At 37.1% G+C, this 25,140-nt stretch overlaps 1 protein-coding gene and 3 pseudogenes across 3 annotated transcripts in view; all 4 read right to left on the bottom strand.

Moving 5' to 3' along the window:
- Rnf17 (ring finger protein 17) overlaps window positions 1-25,140 on the bottom strand; it is a 160,038-nt gene that overhangs the window by 19,309 nt on the left and 115,589 nt on the right. For all 3 annotated transcript variants that reach the window (XM_021236394.2, XM_021236396.2, XM_087199443.1), the window contains exons 24-29: window positions 20,077-20,167; window positions 19,037-19,152; window positions 11,458-11,741; window positions 9,687-9,850; window positions 7,833-7,952; window positions 7,054-7,134 (exon numbers count right to left, since the gene is read on the bottom strand). In XM_021236394.2, the coding sequence (XP_021092053.2) occupies window positions 7,054-7,134; window positions 7,833-7,952; window positions 9,687-9,850; window positions 11,458-11,741; window positions 19,037-19,152; window positions 20,077-20,167 (856 nt within the window). The remainder of the gene's footprint in view (window positions 1-7,053; window positions 7,135-7,832; window positions 7,953-9,686; window positions 9,851-11,457; window positions 11,742-19,036; window positions 19,153-20,076; window positions 20,168-25,140) is intronic.
- LOC147821723 (interleukin-33 pseudogene) lies at window positions 1,690-5,342 on the bottom strand (annotated as a pseudogene).
- LOC110343930 (sodium channel and clathrin linker 1 pseudogene) lies at window positions 2,545-3,669 on the bottom strand (annotated as a pseudogene).
- Window positions 3,413-5,118, bottom strand: LOC147821724 (sodium channel and clathrin linker 1 pseudogene; annotated as a pseudogene).

Genomic DNA, 25,140 nt, shown 5'->3' with positions numbered 1-25,140 from the left:
AGTAGTTAATAATGTTACTACATGGTTCATCATAAATTTTCCTACTTTTGCAACAGTAAAGTACAAAAACTTTGAAATAAAAATGTTGCCATCAGAAACGGAAACAAAGCTTATGCATTAGGGAGGGCAGGGAAATGTGAAAAAAATAAGAATCAAGATATATCATGTACAGGTACAAATTTTCAATGATGAATGTGATCATAATGTATACCTAAAATGTACCCATAAACTCAATAAAAAGTTTTTTAAAATGTTGCCATCCATAGGTGTATATAAAATTTTACAATGTCAGGTAAACAAAGCTGAATAAAGGTGTTGGCATATAGAGGTCAGACAAAATGAGGTGTAAGAGACACATTAAGGATATGTTGGTCAGGAGACCTGAAGAAGGAGCAGAAGTTAAATAAAATTCCACAGTGAGCAGAATCTTTGAGAAGCCAAACAAAAAGACTTGTACACACAAGAAGCAAAGATTAGCAGAAATTTTATCCAACATGATGGAGTTTATCCAAAGTCATAGATCTTTGGAAGCCCAGTATCAGAAGGCCAAAGTATACAGTACCATGCATAGTATACCGGTTACTGATATTTAAAAGCTAATCTTATGTCTCTCTTCAGTTCTAATAGGTTAGAGGACTTTAGCTCTGCCGTGGTACTTGGATCTCTTGCTACTTGGATGCCCTAACATGTGTTGTGATTCCATTTTTAAGGGTTCAGTTTGTTAGACACTCCCAATAATTTCAATTATACGTTGTGAACTATGTGAATTAAATTTTTTTTTACTTCCTAGTGTAAAAATTTTGCTTAAAGTTAAATAAAAGAATTTAAAATAAAACAATTAGATATAAATAGTAAATATAAATATAAATAGATGTAAATAGTAAAGGTATTTACAATACTGGCTTTTTCTTAAATTTTCAATTATCCTTGCCTTTTCATACATATTTACCCTGCCCAAGTGTGTAGGCATTTGAAATTCCATAATTCTCTTTTTTGCTTTTCTCTCTGGTGTTCTGCTGTTGTTTTATTTTTTAGACAAGCTCTCATTATGTAGTCTAAGCTGGCCTGGAACTTACGACCCTCCTGTCTTGGCCTTCTAAGTCCTGGAATTATGCCTGACGTGGAGTGCTGTAATTCTTGGCAGTTAGAAAGAGCTGGCTAATTAGGGTGTTACCTAGGACAACTACAAACACACTAGGTGTTTTGTAGTCTAATTGAAAAATGGTCAATCTCTGTAGCATCGGGTCTTCTTACTGACAGCCCTAGAGATTGAACCTATTCAGTAGGTTTAGAATCAGGGAAAATGATGTAGCTCTTTAAAACGGATCCTTATCTACAGAGCAACTTGAGATATGGCACTTGCTTCTCTGCATTAAATGTGAAATTATTTCTGGACTGAAAGAAATAGCTCTGCTATATCTTTCTAAAAAGTTAGCAGGGCTTTTCTTTTTTAGTACGGGGATCGAACTTGGAACCTTGTGCTTGCGAGGCAGAGTTTGCAGGGTTTTAAAAAATCAATACTTAATTCATACTTTTATTAAACATGTAGTGATACAGAAGGAAATACAGAACTGAAGGGTTAGAAAAAGTATTTTTACACATAATAAGAAAAACTTCCTACAGCATTCTCATCCCTCTTCCAATGACAGTTTGAATTGCTGATACCAGAACCCACAACTTTACATCACATTAAATCTGAGAGAGCTTAAACATGATACTCCCACTACTTGGACTCTTTCCTTCTATTAGAGCAAGCTGATTATCTTTTACTCTTATGTATGTTTCACAATTACTCTTATATTCAAATGAAATGAATTCAGAGGACTCCTGAAGAAGGCCTGGTCCAGCAATGTGGTTCCACATTTTTGGAGCTCCACAGAGTGCTCCTTATTGGCATGCAACGAGAAGTCTGTCTTTTGTAGGACTCAGATATACCACTAACAGCTTACCATCAATACTGTCACCTGATTCATTTGAGGGGTACTGAGACTCACAGTAATGCAACAGTACCTTGTCTTTTTCTTGGTCTTCTCCCAAGTTTTCAACATTGATCACATAACTTCCATTCTCCAAAATAAAACTAATGGATTGACTGTTGTATGTACTTAGGGAAGCACAAGATTCTCTAATACATGGTATATTTGCTGCTGTAGTAGGTCCTTGGGTCTCAAGTACTTTAAAGACAGAGTTTTTCAGAGTACGCTGTTCATAGGCAAGTACCTGGCATTGTTCTTTGTGTTCCACCTGTTTTTAGTGAACCCTGGTGATTTCTTTCCTAGAGTAGCAGGCTTTCTTTTTTAGGGTAAGCCCAGAGTGTAGCTTCATATAGTACTCATGGCAAATTTTTTTTGTCCTTTTTCTTCTCAGCTGGTTTTATTTTTCACTGAAGTTCAAATGTAGGATTATATTTTCTTTACTTACAGGAAGCTGTCACTGTTCTGCTATCCAATAAAGCTCAGAACAGAATGGAAAATGCTTATGCAAAGTGACACAAGCCATAACCATTCCCGGCAGGCATCACCACACCAGTATACTTCTCCTCCACCAGCTTACTCAACTCTACAGTTCTGTGAGGGAACTACGAATACTGAAAAATATTTTCCAGATTCATCATGGAGGCTGCTTTTCTTCTCTGTGCTGTAATCACACTGAGCTGCTGGGAAGCTGAAGCAGCATTCTCTTCTGCCTGCCTAAGATGCCTTTGAAGTCTGTTGGCTTTTTCTTGATGCTGTAGAATTAACTTTTCATTCTCGGCTGCCTTTTCATTTGCTATTTCTAGCTGAGAAAGCAGCTCCTGGGTATGAAGTTTCTGTCGACTCAGCTCATTCTTTAGGTTGCTGATTCTAATTTCTGCACTTTCAGTGAGCTTGGTTCTTCTTTCCACCTATCGGCTGCTTTCTGTTGAGTTGCTAACAGATGCCTCAATTCAATAGTGGAACTTCGATTACTGTCTTCTCTCTCTCTTAACTGAACTTCAAACCTATGTTCATTTATTGAAAATTCGTGCTCCATTGTACTGATCTTTAATTTGGCTTTTCTTTGAGCCTCTAGAGCAATCTTTCTTAAATGCTCAGTTTCCTTGTGTAACTCTTCATTTTCTTGCTGAAGTTTAAGCCTTTGTTCACTGACAAAGGCAGTTCTTTCTTTCCAACTCCAACCTATTTTGAAGTTTCTGAATCATTTCATGGGAACGTGGTATCTTTTCTGAGGAACTAATTTTAAGTTGTTTTATTCTATGTTCTGCTCTCTTAAATTTTAGCTCAAGGGCCGGGGATTTAGCTCAGTGGTTTTGCTGCCTGCTACGCAAGCGCAGGGACCTGAGTTCGATCCCCGGTACCAAAAAAAAAGAAAAAAAAAATTTTAGCTCAACATCATCTTTTGAATGCTCATCAATGAGACATCTTTGGTGCATTTTTTTTCCAGTTTTCTGTAATTACTTTCATTCCCTCTACCCTCATGGTAAGTCTTTTACAGTTTTTCTTCCACAGCTTTTTTTTCCCTAATGCATTGTTCAATTTGGCTTTGTTTTTCATCACATTCCATTTGAAGACCTGTAAGTTCTTCTGTTAATTGAGAAATCTGTACTTGATGTTGCTTTTTGGTGTTTTCAATTTCTTTCCTGGTTCTAATGGTAGAATCTTGTATGAGCTGAGAAAATACTTCTTTCATTTTCTCTTTATTTTCTTCTCTTTGCTTCTTCTCAAGCAGAACCTAGTATTTTTGAGTTGCATGCTATCTCTGGCTCTTAAAATAGCCTCATATTTCTCATTTTCTAATTCACTGCACTTTGCTTTTAGGGCTATGGTTAGTTTTTCCAGACGTGATTTTTTTTTTTTTTTGGTACCAGGGATTGAACTTGGGACCTTGCACTTGCGAGGCAGGAGGCAGAACCACTGAGCTAAATCCCTAGCCCTGAATATGTTTTTTTTCTGCTGTTTACTGGTTAGCTTCTTGGATTGTCACACATAATTTTGTTTCTAATTGTTTTATATTAGATTGTAACTGCTGTAATTGCCTATCTGATGCATCCTCTCTTCTTTGGGCAGACATCATATCCTCCTCCTCCTGCATTTGTTCCTGAAGACCTTCAGCCATTTGTGTTAACTCTTCTACTTTTGCTACTGCAACTCTCAGATCTAACTTGGCTTGCCTAAATTGTTTTTGAAGTTGCTCGATTTCCACATTTTGCTCAGTTACTGTTTTCAGCAAGTGTTGATTAGTCATTTGTATGTTCTCAGTAATATGAAGTTGCTTGCTGAAAGCTGATCAACTGATCCTTTTGTTTTTGGCTTTCAAATACATGAATCTGGGCATCAGTTGTTATGCTCCTGGTAAGGTTTCTGTAGTCTGTTCATTTCCTGAGAAATATTCTGTCAAGAGTTCCACAGCCTGAGTCTTTTCTTGATTGGCTAGCTGGAGTTGCTCTTGAAGGCTTGTGTTTCATCGTTGGGAAAAGTATCATTTCCTATCTCCAAGCTAAAGGGAAGGGACTCCAATTGCTTTTTAACAGCATCTGTTTTTTTGGTACCTGGGATTGAACTCAGGACCTTGCGCTTTCGAAGCCGGCAGCAGCAAGAACAGCATCTTTTAATTCATTGCATAACCTTTCATTTTCTTTGATGACATTTTTAAGTTGTAGTTTCATCTCACCCATCTGTTTCTGAACAGATGAATATTTGGAAAAATCTCCCATTTCCTGGCTAAGAACTTCATTTAGTCTTTGATCAGGTAGCACAGGATGGGCCTCAAACTGGAGATCACCTTGCAGAAGCTTCCTGAATGCTGGGATTACAGGTATGCACCTGACTCTCTGCTTTAACCTTCTTAAGTTGCTTGCCGCTGCCCGGGGCTCTCTGGGGGCGCCCTCTCGGGCCATGCCGGCCCTGCCGGCGCTGACAGGGACGAAAGGGCACCGCGGCGGAGCCTGGAGTGGACCAGCGATGACAGCGCGCCAGGAAGAGGCCCCGGGCCCGGTGGCCAGGGCTGACGGACGAGAGGCACGCCTGGCGCCCGTGCCCCCACCACGGTCGCCTGGACTTCGGGCTTTTCGCCACCCGCTGGCGAGCGCGTGGAGTCAACCACTTCTGCTCCTCTCTGCCCCGCGCCCCGGGCCCTCATGGAAAATTTCTTCAGCCTTCTTTTGGAATTTTCTTTGTTTGCAAGATTTTATCAGGGCTTTGTCACCTTTCCTGTTCAACTTTGCTGGAGAAGTTTTAGAGGATGAATACTTCATTTGAGCCTTCATTTTTCAGGCATCTAGATTGTAAATGTGAAGGTCTGATCTCAGATGATGTGGTTCCCTGTAGTCAGCACTTGGTAGTGATTAATGAAATTACATTCCAATGCTGGACCCAGGAGAGAACACCTTTACGGAGTGGAAACACTCTAGAAAGAAATCTGACAAATCAATCTAGGACTCGGACAAACCTTGAGATCTTGTTGTGATTTCTCTGCTTGCTTTTTCTCCTTAAAGCCATTAATTTTGGGGGAGATTGTTATGTAACAATAAATAACAAAATAGTGTGGGAAGGGATCTTGGGCTGCATCATATAATATAAATTGCAGTTTCATTCAATGCTCTGATTTTGAAATGATATCTCTCTCCTTTTCTTCCTCCCTCCCTCCCTCCTTCTGTGTGTGTGCGTGTGTGTGTGTGACCAAACCCTGGGCTTTGTGCATGATAGACAAATGCTCTGCCACTGAGCTTCACTCCCAGCCCACTGCTGCTTTCTCTGTACTTAGATTCAGGAGGCCCTGTAGTTTAGGAATTTATTAGCTCAAATTTATCAACTGATATTGACTATACATCCCAATTGTAACATTCAAGATCTCTACCCTGTATAGTTCAATTGGTTCAGTATCTTGACTCCAGCTAGAAAAATTTTCCATCAAGTCTCTGCCTTATCTAGGAAATTTTCTTTCTTATCTTATTCTGTAAAATCTGTTTGCAGTTTTTGAGAAGTAGAATTACAAATCTTTTTGCAAAATTTTTCCAGCAGATATAATATGGACCACTACTAAAGTTATTCTTGTCTGCTAATGATTTTAACAAGATTTTAATGTTTCCAGCCTTAATCACAATATATTAAAATAAATAAAATAAATAAAGTTAGCCTTTCAATTGGCAGTCTCTGTTGTACTATGACCTTCCCTCTAAAAGCTCATTACAATTTAGAGATGAAAATGTGTAACATTCTTGGAAACCAATGCTGATGAACATGTTGTCAGACTGTAAGAGTTTACTAAACACAAAATTCATAAAATTAAATAATAGAAATACTACAGAATATGGGTATTAGACCCTCACCGTATGCTTCTTTGCACAAAATTTAACCTTACTCATGCTACAACCTCACTTATCAGAAGCCTCCAACCGGCCTCTCCCTCCCCTGAATCCCAGTCAGCACTTCTCCTTCTCACAAGCACTCTACTGTTCTAAGTGGTTCAGCTGTTTTCTAAAGCTGTGGTCGGCCTTTGTGCATTCCATTCTTCTGTCAAGAGAACTCTCACCATATTTTCTTCAATTGTACCTTGAAACTTCTCACAATTTCCAAATCCCTATTGTACTTAGCTTTTTACTGTCACTTGGCTCTCAACATGTTGCTCTGCAGCGTGAATTTTTTAGGTCTATCTTGTTGCGCTAATGAGAGGAGGTCTTTGAGGATGGGGATTGTGATAAGCTGTCAGAATCACCGTCACTTAAACAGTGCTACCTACACAGCAGTACCCTGAAAATTTCTGCATACATATTCATAATCATCTCCATCAATGTGATATTGCTCCCTGTATCCAAATAAGTAAGCTGTTAGTAAGGAATCTTCTAATCTTCTGACTTTTATGGTTATGAAAGTTCTCAGAACATGTTCAAAATTAGGCTTATTTAAAACAACCCTAGGAACCAAAGTGGTGACTTCTTGAATGTTAATGAGTAATTCCTATGCACATAAGAACACATGTAACACTATTTATCATAAAAATATCCCTCAAATTATGTTAATTATGTTTTATGGCAAACAACTTAAATCAACTATATATAGTTTGAAGACAAATTACCATAATGTGAATGTCCACCTCTCTCTTTGACAGCAGCTCCTGAAGAAGCTTGATTGCATCTGGCTGCCACACATTCCCAACCTGTGTGGGATTGATACACTCAGAATCTTTCACATTTGCACAAAGTAAGACTATACAGGGGATATCATGGGTATGTGATTACAATGATCTTTAAAAATTAATAATTTGACCAAGCTTCTCTCTATAATACTCAAAGTATTTTATGCTTTAAAACATATATTTACATTTAAAACAAAATGTTACATTTAAAACTTTTTAAAAAGTCCAACACGTCAACATAGTTTTTCCCCAGGGCCTGCAGCACATCCTCATCAGGGAGTGGGGGCTGCCATGCTTTGATGTGTTAAGAGAGCCACATGGCAAGGCAGTGAGGCTGCTGCCAACAGCCACACGAGGAGCCATCTGCAAGTGGCTCTTCTGTTCCTAGCAGTTCCTTTGGATAGGTACAGTACAGTGGACATCTTGAGTGCAGTATCACAAGGATCTTGAGTCCAAACCACCCAGCTAAGCTGCCCAATTCTAGAGCCACAGAAACAGTATGGGATAAGTTTGTTTTGCCACTAAGTTTTAGTTTTGTTATGCAACAAGAGACCATTAATTTTTTAAAAAGGCCCTTTAACTGTCTTATTAAATTTGTTTGTAGGCAGTATTATTTTTGTTGCAACTGAGAGATATAATTTTATATTCTAATTTACTAAAAAATTAACTAAAACAATATTTCAAATTAATCATCCCACAAGTTATTATTATATACTCACTGGTATAGTATGATAGAGCTGACAAGGAATACAAAACTGGGGTATATCAGGATACAGCAAAATAGGGTAAAGGTGACATTGTGGAATCTTTTCAGTGAATCCATGATCTAAATATTGTACCTGAAACGGTCCAAATAAAATTTATAGTTACGGGGCTGGGGATGTAGCTCAGCGGCACAGTGTCTGGCTGGCAAGTCCAAGGCCCTGAGTTTGATTCCCATTAAAAAAAATTATAGTTAAAATGTATTACTAAAAGCTAGGAGTGAGCTGGGGATGTAGCTCAGTGGTGCCATGCCTGCCTGGCAAGCGTAAGGTCCTGGCTTCAATGCCCGGTACCAAAAAAAAAAACTCCATACAAAACAAAAAAAATCTGAGCCCAGCCTGGGTAACTTATAAGACCTTGTCTCAAAATAAAACTTTTTTAAAAGGGTGGGGATGTAGCTCAATGTGAAAGCCTTGGGTTCAATCCCCAGTATTACCAAAAAAAAAGATCCTAGAAACAGAATTAAATTTTAATTTGAGTCAGGTAGTGGAACCACTGAGCTAACCCCCCGGCAAAATGATAGAAGACAATTCTATACAGCATACAATTTTTTTTTTTTTTGTTTGGTTTTGGTTTTGGTACTGGGGATTGAACTCTGGACCTTGCGGTTGCAAGGCAGGTGGCAGAACCACTGAGCTAAATCCCCTGCCCCTTAAATTTTAATTTGAAAAATTTCCAGAAAAAGGGAACATTTATTCCCAAATCCTAGTTGATGCATACTGAATTTTAGTTCACCTCTGTAATGAAGGATAGGGATTATCTGAAACTACAAATGAATGTGAAAAATGACCCACCTTCATGTAAATGCATGAATCTTTAAATACCTAGATGCTTAAATCTCCAGTCAAATTTGAAACTATTTTACTTCTACTGAGACAAGTTAGTAATCCAGAATAAAAAGCACAAGACTTTGATGTTTAGGAAACAGAAGCTCGGATATGAACTCCAACATCACTACCCCTGACAGGGGACTGTTGGCAGGTCACTGAACCTAAACTTCAACTTCCTTATTAAAATGAGAATAATAATTTGTGTCTAGGGCAGTTGTAAATCAATTTTAAAGCATGAATGCACATATGTGAAAGAAGCTAAAAAATCCTAAAGTGCCACGGTACCATCACTGAACACTAAAGAAACTTCTAAGTAGAAAAACAGACTTCTTTCTCTCACTTCAATTAAAATAAACTTTCAAATACTAAATACCTGATGAAATACATCATTAAATTTGTTGCTTTACTTAGTAAATACATGTAAATAAAGGTATTTTCATTTTTATGTTTTTATATATTCATTTTTCAATGCATGCAGTTATTTTTAATGATTTTTAATGAAATTTGAGTGCTACCCTACTATTCTGGAAAGGTAAATTAGTCCTTACCCTGAAAAACATAGATGGGCCCTAAACAAGTTTGTAAGGAGCTCTTTAACATATCTGAAAAGAAGTCATTTTAAGAAACTAAGTGTATCACAACTAAGTAGTCCATCTTTTAAGGTACCACTGGACAAGTCCCTACATGGAACTATTTCTATTCAGATTTGAAAAGAAAGATAATTATTAGAAAAAAATACATCTGAAATGTATCTGACTGATCCTTCTGTATGACTGAACTGATTAATGGATTATTTTGACTGTTGTTTTTTTTTTGCCAGTTAGAGATTAAACCATGAGTGCTATATCACTGAGGTACATCCCTATGCTTATGTTTTTTCTAGCCCTATTTTTAACCAAGTTTTCATGTGTACAGATGTTTAAAAACTCCTTAATGCTCTGGCACTCACACTGAAGAGTCACAGAAGAATTTTAGACTTACCATGATAGTGCCACCTACAACTTCAATTACTCTGCCTCGATACCACATAGTATCAGGTCCTCTCACTGCACAAGGTTCGCCCTTCTTCCAGAAATAAGGTTCCAAAAGACCCAGACATTTTAAACTGCTTTGAATTTCATTCATCATTTTTAATAGCTTGAATTCTGAATAAAATATTAAAAATATAAATCACCTGGGAAAACTACCATTTTTCAATAATCTTTGATAATTTCACCATGCATTAAACTAAAATCGAAATGGATCAAAGATCTAAATATTAAAACAGAAACACTAAACTGGCTGGAAGAGAGGTTAGGTAGAACTCTTGAAGACATTGGCGTAGGAAAAGGTTTCATGAAAAAAACCCTCAGTAGCATGGGAGCCAGCAGAGAGTCAACAACTGGGATCTCATCTTATTAAAAAGCTTCTGCTGGGCTGGGGATTTAGCTCAGTGGTTCCGCCACCTGTCTTGCAAATGCAAGGTCCCGAGTTCGATCCCCAGTACCAAAAAAAAAAAAAAAGCTTCTGCCCAGCAAGAGAAACGACCAAGAGTGAAGAGACAATCCACAATGTGGGAAAAATTTTTACCAGCTATTCCTGAGACAAAGGTTTACTCTCTAGAATCTATAAAGAACTTAAAAAAAATCAGACCTCCCAAATTTAAAGACCCAATCCAAAAATGGGCATCTGAAATGAACAGACATTTCTCAGACAAAGAAGCAGAAATAGCAAATAAATACATGAAAAAATGTTCAACATCACTGGTCATTCGAGAGATGCAAATGAAAACAATGCTGAGATTCCACCTCACTCCAGAAAGAATGGCTGCTATCAAGAAATCAACCAATAACAAATGCTGGTGGGGCTGTGGGGAAGGAGGAACCCTGCTCCACTGCTGGTGGGAGTGTAGCCTGGTGCAAGCACTGTGGAAATCAGTAAGGAGATACCTCAAAGAACTAGGACTGGAAGTCCCATTTGACCCAGCTAGTCCCTGCTGTGTATCTTCCCCAAAGAATTAAAAGAATCATACCACAGTCACAAAGTCTTTGTAAATAGGGAGGGGTGGAGAGGTTGAAGGAAGGGCAGGGGGATGGGGAAAAAATAAGAACCAAGATATATCATGTAAAGGTACAAATTCCCAATGATGAATGTCATCATATTGTATACCTAAAATGTACCAATAAACTTAATTAAAAAAAGAAGGAAGATGAAAGAAAAAGAAAGAAGATAGATGAAGGAAAAGGAGGATAAGAAGGAGAAGGAAAAAGGAGGAGGAGGAGGAAGAGGCTGAAAGAGAAAAGGAAAGAAGAAAAAGAGAAAAGGAAAACCCAGGTTCAATCACCAGTACTTCAAAAACCAAAAGAAAAAAAGAAGTACTTTGCATGCATTAAGTGAAATCATTCAATCTTTCTAAAAACCCTTTGAAAATGAGGTTCAAAGTGGTTAATTACTTTCCAAGTATTCCCAATTGTGTCTATCTTCCTAGAGAACTTGAGTTGCTAGGTCCACTGTCATTGAGAAATCCTTCATAATATAAAAATGTTGCAGGTGTGGTGGTGCACGCCTGCATTTCCATCACTATGAAAGGCCGAGGCAGAAGGATTGCAAGTTCGAGCCCAGACTGGACAACTTAACAACTTAGTGAGACCCAGTCTCAAAATTTTTTTATAAAAGGCTGGGGATACAGTTTAGTGTGCAAGCCCTGGGTTCAATCGCAGTACTGCAAAAACTGAAACCAAAACCAAACAAAATAAAAAGCCAAAAATTGTACCTGATAACTTAGGAACTACAAATACAGTTCCATCATCACCAATGCAGCTGACTATTGCCTCGAATACTTTCTTGTCAGGAATAACTGGTGGTTTATAGCATCCAGCTCTTGGTTCTGAAATTTTCTCCTTACATTCAGATACTCTGTGTTCACTGATTATATCGGCAGCCTTTTGGTCAGTGTCAAAGTTAATTTTAATACATTTAGTAACTACCGAATCTCTTTGTTCCATGGGAATTTGCAGAGACTTCTCAGATGAGTGGATAGTATCTGATTTAATAATTCTGTAACATCAAAAAAAAAAAAAACCAAAACAAACCACATCTAAACAGGAGAAAATATAAAAATCTAGGAAAACAGCATAAAAAAATCCTTCAAACATAGCTAACATTTAAAGAAGATATTTAACTCTACTCTAGGATACACTAGATTATGCTGTTACTTGAAAATGGTTGTAATTTCTTATAATTAAAATTACTTTGAATTGTAAAGGAGACTGATGAAAAAAAGGTAAATGTTTTAAACTATCTCATACATACATGCTTTTCTCTCATAAAATCTCCTAAGAAGTATATTCCAAGTACTATATACACACCTTCAAGTTGATACTAATTTATCAATACAATAACTTCAAGTTGGTTTTTGGAAACCAACTTGGAAAATACAAGTCAATACTACTTTAGACCACAGTTAAAACATACATATGTGGCAAATTATCAACACTTATAGAATACAAAGAGATTATGAGTCTCTTAAAAAACAATAAAGTAGCGCCAGGGATTTAGCTCAGTGGTTCCACCACCTGCCTCACAAGCGCGAGGTCCCAAGTTTGATCCCTGGTACCAAAAAATAAAACAGAACAATAAAGTAATATTCAGATATTAAGTGTTGGTGGTAATATGCTAATTAAATGTTTTACCTCATATTACTTTTTCACTTAAGGAAGTATGCTTGTTGTGCAAAACAATAAAATCCTAGAAGACAATATTAACACGGGCTGTGTTTTAACAGAATCACAGCAACGTTTTGTTTCTTCTAACTTCCTGTACTTTTTAGTGGGAGATAAACACTGATGAATCAGCCTCAACTCAATGCCCCTTAAGATAGCTTGTGGTACAGCTCCCAGTGCAGAATAGGAGGCTTGCAGGCCAACCTACCACCGCTCCCAGCAGAGGTGAGCCACGTGGGCACCAGGAGCAACCCTCTCCCCAGTGAAATGAGAAGACACATACACAAGCCTCAGAACCAGACTTCCAGGTCTCCTACAGCAGCCCCAAAGGGAAATGAGATGGAACACTCTGATACTTAACCACCTGGACTCCCTGAACTGGCAACAAAAGAGGATCTGGAAAAAATGAAATCAGAAATAATTTCTCACATAACAGCAGAGATTGTGCCCACAGAGCAAGACATGATTAGTAAATCTAGAGAGGACACAGATAAAAAAAAACAGAGGAACTGAGGAACGGGATGGAATCCCAACATAGGAAACAAATGGAATCCATAAAACAGATGCAAACAAATTTCCAGATTAAAAATTTCATTGAAAGTTTATGCAGCAGAATGAGCCAATGTGAGGACAGAATTTCAGATATAGAAGATAAGATTGTAATTAGTGACCAGGAAAAGAAAAATTGCTTTAAAATTGTAAGGGACCACGAGAAATCAATCCAGCAGCTGCTAGACGATGCAAAGAAGAATAACATAAGACTGATCAGAGTCAATGAAGAAAGAAGAGAGAATTCAGATGACATAAAAAAACTGTTCACAGAAGTGATGGCAGAAAACTTCCCAAGCAGGGGAAAAGAACTTGACATACAGATAAGTGAGGCATATAGGACTCCAAATAGCCTTGATCAAAAAAAATGTATACATAGGCATGTAATTGTTAAGATTCCAGAAACTCAACAGAAGAACAAAGTTCTACAAGCAGTGAGAGAAAAAAAAACAAATCACATACAGAGGAAAGCCCACCAAAATCACAGCAGACTTCTCAATGCAAACCCTCAAGGCAAGAAGAGCTTGGAGTGACATATTTCAAACCCTAAAGAAAAACAACCTCCAAGCCAGGTTGATTTACCCTGCAAAGCAATCTTTCAAAATTGATGGTGAAATAAGATACTTTCATGATAAAGAGCATCTTAGGAACATTATGAATACCAAACCAGCACTCCAAAAAATTTAAGACAAAAACCTAGGAAAAGACAATGAGGATCACAACCCCAGGACGCCCAGCAGAATGAATCCACCGGGCACAATAAGAAATTAAAAGCAAAGGGGGAGAATCCAACAAAAAGAAAAAGTCATGACAATGATAACTCAACACGTTATCAGTTATAACCATCAATGTTAATGGTCTCAATTCACCAATCAAAAGAAACAGACTGGCAGAATAGGTCAAGAAGTAAGATCCAACAATATGCTGCATACAAGAAACACACTTAATTCAAAAAGAAACTCATAGACTGAAAGTTAAAGGGTAGAAAACAATGCTCCATGCAACAGGAACCCAAAAAAAGGAGTAGCTATCCTCTTTGCAGACCAAGTGGATTTCAAACCAACACTGATTAAGAGAGATGAAGAAGGACACTACATCCTTGTAAAGGGAACAATCCAACAGGAAGAGATGACAATCATAAATATCTATGCACCAAACACTAGTGCACCCAACTATATAAAACAAATACTAACAGACATCAAAAATCATATAAGCACTAATACAATAGTAGTGGGGGACCTCAACACCCCATTGTCACAAATAGATAGATCAACTAGACTAAAAATAAGTAATGAAATACTAGAACTCAATCGAACTCTTGAACAAATGAACTTAACAGATGTTTACACAGTGTTTCACCCCACAAAATCAGAATACACATTCTTCTCAGCTGCACATGGGTCATTCTCCAAAATAGATCACATCCTCGCTCATAGAACATATTTAGGTAAGTGCAAAGGAATTGAAGTTATTCCCTGTATATTATCAGACCATAGTGTGATGAAATTGGAGATCAACAGCAAAAGAAACTGCAAAAATTTCATAAACACATGGAAATTGAACAACACACTTCTGAATAACCAATGAGTCACAGAGGAAATTAAAGAAGAAATCAGGCAGTTCCTTCAGTTAAATGACAATGACAATACAACATATCAGAATCTATGGACACAATGAAAGCAGTTTTAAGAGGGAAATTCATAGCAGTGAATACTCGTATTAGGAAAACAGAGTGAGCTCAGTTGAACAACCTGATGCTGAACCTCAAGCTTCTAGAAAAAGAAGAGCAGGACAACCCAAAGCCCATAGAAAGGAGGAAATTATAAAGATCAGGGCAGAAATCAATGCAATGGAGACTGAGAGAACAATACAAAACACCAATGAAGCCAAGAGTTGGTTCTTCAAAAGAATCAACAAAATTGACAAACCCTTAGCCAATCTTATCAGAAAAAGGAAAGAAAAGGCCCAAATCCATCCAATTAGGAATGAAAAGGATGAAATTACAACAGACCAAGCAGAAATCCAGAGGATCATCAATACCTACTTCCAGAACCTACACACCAATAAGATGGACAACACAGAAGAAATGGACAGATTCCTAGATATATATGAATTACCAAAGCTGAGCAAAGAAGACCTAAAAATTCTAAACAACCCAATATCAATCAATGAAATTGAAAACATAATTAAAAACTTACCAACTAAGAAATGTCCGGGTCCTGATGGCTTCACTGCTGAATTCTACAAGACATGTAGAGAGGAACTGCTGCCACTCTGTTTAAACTCTTCAATGAAATTGAAAGGGAAGCAATAATCCCAAATTCATTCCTGGAAGCAAGCATCACCTTGATCCCCAAAGCAGAGAAAGACCCAACTGAAAAGGAGAACTATAGGCCACTCTCACTAATGGACATAGATGCAAAAATCCTTACTAAGATACTGGCAAACAGAATGCAGAAGATCATCAAGAAGATCATACACCCTGACCATGTGGAATTTATCCCAAGGATACAGGGATGGTTCAACATACACAAATAAATCAATGTAATACACTATATCATTAGAGCCAAGGACAAAAACCATATGATCATCTCAATAGATGTACACAAAGCATTTGACAAAATCAAACACGCATTTATGATAAAAACCCTACAAAAAATTGGAATAGATGGTCTCTACCTCAATCTGATAAAAGCCATTTATGAAAAAACAACAGCCAATATCATACTAAATGGTCAAAAACTGAAATCCTTCAGACTCAAATCAGAACAAGACAAGGATGTCCACTAACACCACTCCTGTTCAATACAGTTTTGGAAACATTAGCCACGGCAATTAGACAAGAGAAAGAAATAAAAGGAATAAAGATAGGAAATGAAGAAGTCAAATTGTCATTATTTGCAGATGACATGATGCTCTATATAGAAGACTCCAAGAACTCCACCAAAAGTCTTCTAGACCTTATAACCAAAATCAGTAAAGTAGCTGGATACAAGGTTAATACACAAAAATCAGTACCTTTTTCCTCTACATGAACCACAGACTCACTGAGAGAGAAATAGGGCAAACAATTCCTTTCACAATAGCGTCCAAAAACCTGAAATACCTAGGAATCAACCTAATGAAAGAAATCAAAGACCTCTTCTCTCAAAACTATACCACTCTGAAAAGACAGACTGAAGATGATATCAGAAAATGGAAAGACATCTCCTTTTCCTGGGTAGGAAGGATAAACATGGTGAAAACGGCCATACTTCCAAAACTGCTATATAGATTCAATGCAATTCCAATTGAAATCCCAGCAGCATACTTCATGGACCTTGACAAAACAATCCAAAAATTCATTTGGAACAAGAAGAGACCCAGAATACCAAAAGCAATTCTAGGTAACAGAGACATGGCGGGGGGTATTACAACCCCCAACCTGAAACTATACTACAAAGCTACTGTGATAAAAACAGCACGGTACTGGCAAAGAAACAGAACTGAGGACCAGTGGAATGGATTACAAGATGCAGAAACAACTCCAGACACACTCAGCCACCTCATCTCTGACAAAGGAGCCAAACACCCTCACTGGAGGAAAGATAGCCTCTTTAATAAATGGTGGAGAAATTGGGTTTCAACTTGCCAAAGATTAAAACTAGACCTATATCTCTCACCATGCACTAAACTAAAATCAAAATGGATTAAAGATCTAAATATTAAAATAGAAATGCTGAACCAGCTGGAACCGAGGTAAGGTAGAACTCTTGAAGACACTGGTGTAGGAAAAGATTTTATGAACAAAACCTAAGTTGCCTGTGAACTAGCGCAAACAACCAACAAGTGGAATTTCTTCTTACTAAAAAGCTTCTGCACAGCAAGATAAACCACCAGTGGGGTGAAGAGACAACTCACAATGTGGGAAAAAATTTTCACTAGTGGTCCCTCAGATAAAGGTCTACTATCTCGAATCTATAAAGAACTTAAAAAGATCAGACCTCCCAAATTTAAAGACCCAATCCAAAAATGGGCATCTGAAATGAGTAGACATGTCTCAGACAAATAAGTACATACAGCAAATAAATACGTGAAAAAATTTTCAACATCACTGGTCATTTGAGAGATGTAAATGAAAACAATGCTGAGATTCCACCTCACCCCAGAAAGAATGGCTGCTATGAAGAAATCAACCAATAACCAATGCTGGCGGGGCTGTGGGGAAAGAGGAACACTGATCCACTGCTGGTGGGAGTGTAGACTGGTGCAACCACTGTGGAAATCAGTATGGAGATACCTCAAAGAACTAGGACTGGAAGTCCCATTTGATCCAGCTATTCCCCTGCTGGGTATCTTTCCCAAAGAATTAAAAGAATCATACCACAATGATATATGTGCACTCATGTTCATAGCAGCACAGTTTGTAATAGTTAAAACTTGGAAACAGCCCAAATGCCCATCAACTGGAGACTGGATAAAGAAAATGTGGTTTAATAAAATGGAGTACTACTCAGCCATCAAAAATGAGAAATTAGAGATATTTATTGCTAAATGGATGCATACTGAGCCAATACTCTCTCTTTTTTTTTTTTTTTTTTTTTTTTGGTACCAGGGATCGAACTTGGGTCCTTACGCTTGCAAGGTAGGAGGTGGAACCACTGAGCTAAACCCCTGGCCCTGAGCCGATACTCTTGTGAAATAAATAGGACACACATGTGTAAATACCAAATAGTTTCTCTAGTGTGAGAAACTGAAAGTGTAAATAAGGACTAAAAGGTATAATAGATAATGTGGAATAGGAAGAAAAGGGGCAAAGGAGAAGGGGAAGTGGGAGGGGTAGGGGAAAGGAAAGAAGGGAATGGAATTAATATGAGAAAATGAAAAAATGGAAACAGTCTTTGCAAATAGGGAGGGATGGAGGGGTTGAAGGGAGGGCAGGGGAAGGATGAAAAGTAAGAACCAAGAGAGACTATGTAAAGGTGCAAATTTCCAGTGATGAATGTCATTATATTGTATACCTAAAATGTACCAATAGAAGGATATACAGTTAAGAACACTAGTTATCTTGGAATAGTAGGGCCCCTGATGACCTTACATTAAATAAGTTATGTTTTAAAGCCTTATCATTACTCATATTTTGAGGTACTGGAGGTTATTTTATATATATCTCTCTCTATATAAAAGATAGCTTGTGGTACTATTAAAGCAGTAAAAAACAAAACAAACCCCCAAACTTCACAATCAGTGGATGTCAGTAGTATAAACTTGGAAGAATTTTTCACTTTAAGTCATTTCATCTATAATGGAATTATTTTAACCTAAAGCAAATTAACCCCAAGAGAGGCAGATGGATGTGATGCCTGGCTGTGTACCAATGCTCAGACAACTCCAACCCATCTACCACACCTGGCCTCATTTTGTTTCTGATTTCTCATTCTTTTTCTATTTTACAGGTTTGGGGGTTCTAAAGCCAACTACATCTAAAGAAATCTGTCCTTGTATGGTACAAAGTGGTTACCAGGAAACTGTGTGTGCTAACCTAGAAGGGCAGATAAGGGAACACGCTATGGCCATGGCAATACCCCAATCCTTCTTCCCCGAGCCCCTGACAAAGCTGCTCAATATGAAACTTAGCACCTTGAACTGATCCTTAGATGTGAATATTGTTCAATTAACTTTTTGGCACTCATTGGCTACACACATATACATATTGTAAATACCAACCGGAATTTTCAACATAAGCTCAAACATTCCTGTCTAAGCAAAGGATGCCAAAGGGCTCACATCTGGCACTCACTGTACTGTTCCTTTTTTTCTTTGTTTTAGAATACGAATGCCAAAGGAAAAGGGAAAGTACAAAAGGCAGTATGTAAGAAAGGGTTTAGGTATACAATAGTTGGTATGGAATAAAGAAATGAACATTTCTGAAAGAATGTGTTTCTGAGCTGGTTCCTTAGGAATTAAGTTTATAAACTCCTTTATAGTTTAAGAGCAAATAAAATGCAATTCTTATTTGGAAGCACAAATAAAGATTTATGCAAATAAACAGGAAGCATCCATCACAAACCGGTATCAAAAAAAATTTTAAAAAGCCTATACCTTCTTTCTCTCAAAGCCAAACCTTTTTTAATCAAATGTTTAGAAACATCAACACGCTCTCCTTTTTCATCTCTGCAGAAAATTTTCACAGGTAATGGCCATGTTGTATTGTTCTCCTGCAGTGATTTAAAAGCTCAGTAAGTATGACACACAAAAAATTTCTTATAAAGAATGTACTCTTCACAGGCATTTCTTCTACATTCCTTTAAGTAAGAAAAAAATTTCCAACTGAGTAAAGTTACTTTGTTACTAATACATTAGAAGGAAAGAATGACAATAGCACAGAAGAATCAAAGGGGAAAAATACCTGTTTTGTGAAATGTATCAGGAAGACCTTGATATCAGGGTAGTCTTACCAAAAAAACAACAAATGAAAAAAATTTCCATCCTGAATAGGGGGAAAAAGATGCCTACTACCAGTTAACAATTTTCTCTCTTCCCCTACAGTGTACATTATATAATCAAAATATACTTTTCAGGGTGTGCCTTTTTTCCTTTACAAAAAGCGAGAAATAACTGTTAAAACATATACTCTACTTCACATGGAAAAATTCATAAAGTGCCCACAGAAAAAGGTAATATGGAAAAATGAGTTATGAGAATTTAAATCATTAATTCAGTAAAATATATTTAAATTAGAAAAAAGAACTAAAAGCAAATATTTTTAAGTACTCTGAAGATATATGCCTCTTCTCAAATCTGTATTTATATATACAATTATTTACCAATATACAGCTAATTTCAAGTTCACTAGAATCCTAATTTTCCACATTAACAAAAGAATAGCAAAGCCTTCATAAATATACTCTTGCATACATATTGTATTTTTACATGCAAATCATCAAATTAAGTATATTACTGTGGAAAGTAATTTGTGGTATATCATCAAACAGGCATTACAGTTTGAAATGAGACGAACAAACTTTGCAACAAAATTCAAAGGGCTTATGTCATTTTTTTCAATGAGAAAATAAACTGAACTGATGAAAACATTAATGAAATAATATATACCTTATGTACCTGTTTACCTCACTACCCACCTGTAAGATTATGGTTGCTACGACTCCAGTGAGGTACAATGAAAGACAGTCACAAGCTGTTGCTGTCCATTTGTCACTCCCACCAGTTGGTCTAAAACAAACAATGACAACTTATTTTATAAAATAACAAACAGCATAGGATAAATACATAGGTACAAGAAATCTTATACATAAACATAGTTTGAGCCAATTAAATACATAAATTTGAATATGAACTCATGTTATCATCATAGTTTCCTTTTCCATTTTCACAGCCTTTTTTGTTCATCCTTCTACTTTGGGTGCATATTATACGCTAACTTATTTACATATATCTGTTCTGCACTACACTGAAGACCCCAAAGAGTAGGTATATTTAAGGAAATTATCATCATCATATGTCTTATATATGTCAACTAGACTATAAGCTACGAGAGAAGAAAGATGATGTACTTTCTCATCATTACATCCTCTAGTGTCTAGCACGGTCCTGGTACACAGAAGGCATTCCAGAAATATTTAATGGAAAAGAAAAAAAAGTGTCTTTGTGATGACTCTACTGCTCACTTTTGGGAGTTTTCTAGAATTCAAATTGAATTCAAGCAACTACCCATAAATATAAATCTCAACAGTTTATAAAAACCATTCATTCACTCATTCATTCTGGGTATTGTTCCGAAAGAGTTAAAGACATTACACTGATACATGCATAAGCATGTTTACAGCAGCACAACGCATAAGAGCTAAATCTCGGAAGTGGCTAATATGTCTATCAATAGGTGAACAGATAAAGAAATTGCAGTACTTATACACCATGGAATACCACTCTGCTATGAAGAGGGATAAATTTGAATTAGTTGTAGGAAAACAGGTGGAAAATGAAATAAATCACTCACACAAGCTTAAATATGTCAGTTTCTCTTCTATGAGAAACCCAAGATATAAGTAATCTAAAGAGCAAAATAAAAGAAATAATATGAAACAGGGAACTAGATCTTTCACAAATGTGAAGGGGATCTAGGGATGGAGGGAGGGCAGGGGGAGGGTATGAGAGGGGGCAGTAAAAAGAATTAAGGCATGTTATGTACATGTCCCAACTCTCCAAAATGAATGTAATCATTATTATACTGCAAATGTACTAATTAAAAAAAGAAGGGCCAGGGATTTAGCTCAGTGGCACTAGCCTGCCTCGCAAGGGCAAAGTTGAATTCGATCCCCAGTACCAAAAAAAAAAAAAAAAAGAAAAGAAAAAAGAAAAAATCTGGCTAATTCATCAAAAAGTTATCAGTTTTCAAACATATACAAAAACCATATAATACAATCTTTCATTCAGCTTTGACAATTTTCAGTACATGACCAATAAATAAAATTGCATCTGTATCCTCAAATATCTACTTCTAATTTTTGAAGCAAGATCCAGGTATCACATTGTGTGTATCAATTGCTTTCCCATTGCTGGGACAAAATATCTGGCACCCGTACATTAATCACTTAACAGTTTATCCCAAGTGGCACTCGGCCAGTGCATTAATATACTATCCGAGCATCACTTGGGCAGGTGTCATTTCAACGAGTTGATTCTTGTATTGAATAAATTGGATAAAATTGTCGTTTTTATACTTTGTTATCTTTTAAAACTTCATTAAAAATGCAATTTTTGGTCATTCTATATTTAAATAATTGGACTGGTAAGTGGTTAGAGGAGGATTTTTTTGTTGTTTTGTTTTTTTGGTACCAGAGATCGAACTGGGGACCTTGTGCTTTCGAGGCAGGTGCCAGAACCACCGAGCTAAATCCCTGGCCCAGGAGAGATTTAATTTAGCTCATGGTATCAGAAGATTCAGTATGTGGTTGGCAGGCTCCAAGTTAGAAACATCCTGGTGTAAAGGCAGGACAGAGTTAAGCTGCTTAGTTCATGAGGGCCATGAAGCAGAGCAGCGACACAATGCCAGGGAGGAATTGGTGAGGGTCCACATACAGTGTGCAAGACCACACTTCCATGACCCACTCTGGTACACCCAGGAGCATGTTTTACTAATCTGCTAGGTATTTCTTTTTTCATTTTTTTTTGTATCGGGGACCTTGTGCTTGCAAGTCAGGGGCTATGCCACTGAGCTAAATCCCTAGCCCTCTGCTAGGCTTCTAGGTGTTTCTTAATCTCATGAAGTTGATATGTAAGGATTAATGGTCACACAATTTCATTTATAAAGATTTTAGTTTGGATTTCCAAAAAGATCTTTTTTTTTTTTTTTTTGAGACAGGGTCTAAATTGCCCAGGCTGGCCTTGAATTCATAATCCTCTTGCTTTATCCTCCTCAGGGCTGGAATGACAGGCATGTGCGATCGCTTCCAGCCTAAAAGGTAAGTCTTTTAAAATAAACATAACCACAGTATCATCATTACAATTTTCAAAATTATTTATTCCTTAATATGAATTGTCTGAAGTTTGCCTTTTCCTGATGTTCTGAAAATAGTTTGTAGTACGAAAGAAAACAAATGCACAGATGATGGATTGCTGACACATTCCTTGAATCGACCTTTTATCTCACTTCCTACAATTTTTTGTTGAAAAAAATGAGTCATTTGTTCTGCAGTTTCCAAGGTTTGTTTGAATTTAGCAGACTATATTCCCATGGTGTAAAAAATGTTCCTCTGTCCTTTGCATTTTTCATAGTTAGGTTGATCCTATCCAGGTTTTCTTTTCTCAACTATTCAAAATAAGTACATCCATTAAGGGGTACACAAGGCCTGGTTCTCTCATGATATTTGCAGTTACTGACAGATCCTTTAGTTTATTCAGGATTTTAAATAATAGTATATTGATACTACTCCTTTGGGTTTCATTTGGAGTACTTAGAACAACTTTCTCTTACCAGTTATTTAACCCGAAATATATTTTGTACAGGAAAAGCAAAACAAATGTGTATTTCCCTTATTTTCCAGTATTCAGAACAAAAAGACAGTTCATTAGAACTCTCTGAAGGCAATCTTTGAGTTTTAATCATGATACAACTGCCATCCTACTGGTGCTCAAACTCTCCCATCTGTGGTTAGCTGAAGTTTATTCTGATGCGCTATTGAGTTGTTTTGTCATAATTCCAATAATTTTTCATAGCTTTCTTCTTTTTTGCTAATTGTAGTCTTATCTTTGGAAGAACCTCTAGGCTTGTATTATACATTTCCTTTCTAAGACCTGGGATCAGATATTTTCCTAAAAAGTACTAATTTTTTTTTTAAAGTGGAAAATGGCACCAGAGTAGCTCACTGATACTATGTCATTCATGCTATCAAGTTAAAACCTATGTTTTTTAAAAACAAAATATCAAGTCAGGTACATGTCTATAATCCCAGTACTTGGGAGGCTAAGGTAGGATGACTGTCACAAGTTTGAGACCCGCGTGGGTTATATAGTATGTAAAGACCTTGCTCAAAAAACCCCCCAAATCTGTATTTGTATTTCAAGAGATTGTACTGATTCTTCTAATTTAAAATTAGGATTACAGAGGAAATGAGCTTTAATTTTACATCTTTGTCATCAATTGTACCAGTTCTTAATGAGATGTACATAACACTTTTGACTTAGCCCACAATACACATATAATAGCTTTAGAATAACAACACTATAACCAACTTTGGAATTAATGACAACACTTGCTGATTTTCCTGGGGAAGGACAAGTAATTTTTATCCTTAGGATATAGCCCAGAAAGAACAAACAGCTGTTTTTTGTTTTCCAGTAGGAGGTATTGAACTCTAGGACTTGTACATGCTAAGAAAGCACTCTACCTCTGAGCTACGCCCCCCAAGCCCAACTTGCTGTTTTAAAATCTCTTGAAGAGAAACTTCAAGAGGGAATACCACCACTGTACGGAGTTGATTTAATTTTCCGTATATTTTTATTGACTTGTTTATATAAAATGTTAACATTGGGCCGGGGATTTAGCTCAGTGGTTCTGGCGCCTGCCTCACAACCACAAGGTCCCAAGTTCAATCTCCAATACCAAAAAAAAAAAGTTAACATCATTTTAAAGCTGAATCAATGTTTCTTTTCTATAATATCTTACTAGAAGTATTCTGTCTTAGGGACAAAATACCCAACACTCACAAGTTAAAGGAGGAAAGATTTATTTTTTAGCTCAGTTTGTAGAGGTTCCAGTCCATAGTTGGGTGCCTCCAAGGCAGAGCAGCATGGCAGAGGGGCATCACAGAGGAGAAACAGTTTGTGGCACAGCCAGGAGGAAGCAGCGAGCCTCCCTTCTTTTTCTTTTTCTTTCATCCAGGGCACATGCCTACTGGTTGGTGCCACTCACACTCAGGGTGGGTCTTCCCTCTTCAGTAAATCCATTATCCACATCCAGAACTGTGCTAAACCAATTAGTGGACTAATCCAATATCACAAACCCATGATCCAGTATGATACACCCTGATCCAGTCATTCCCTAAAGTCCCACCTGAGCTCACGAGGCTGAGGAGCCATGTAGACATAACCTGTAACATACGCTTACTCCTAGTTAATACTGTAGTAAGTCCCTGACTTATAAACATCCGATTTGCAAACTTTCACAGGTATAGTACAAGACTCATTTTATCGGACGTAAATGAATCCTACTTAAAAATGTTCTCTCGGAACAGAACTCATTCCTAAGTTGGGGACTTACTGTACTAAGATACACAGGAAGCTCATTCAATTTTTAATACTCATTCTCCAAACTCATTTTTGAAATTATGCCTTATCTGCTTTGTGTATTATATATTACCCTAATGATCAGATCAATTAATATTAATTTTATAGGTGAAATAAATGTAGTGTTAAGCATAAGCCCTGGGGTCAAAGTCTCTTGTGTCTTTTTGGTCACTTTGGCTATATACACATGTATAAACATATATATGTGTGTTTGCCACCTTAAGTATTTAAGACTCTTCTCCATTATGTTCTTGTAACTGAGCCTTAGGCCTGAGCCCTATGTTGGGGTGTCATGTGTAGCTGACCCACCGGCCCAGGCTTGTTCTAGGACAAAGGCCTATTTTTTTGTTCTTCCTCACTTGGGGGCTGAATGAGGATGAATAAGACATGGAGTCAGTTTA

This window comes from Heterocephalus glaber, unplaced genomic scaffold (genome assembly GCF_053883595.1).
Source record: "Heterocephalus glaber isolate CG9 unplaced genomic scaffold, H.glaber_assembly_v1.0 deba00001719, whole genome shotgun sequence".
Classification (NCBI taxonomy): Eukaryota; Metazoa; Chordata; class Mammalia; order Rodentia; family Bathyergidae; genus Heterocephalus; species Heterocephalus glaber.
Note: the sequence above shows the minus strand (reverse complement) of the source record. Positions and strands in the feature narration are given on the sequence as shown.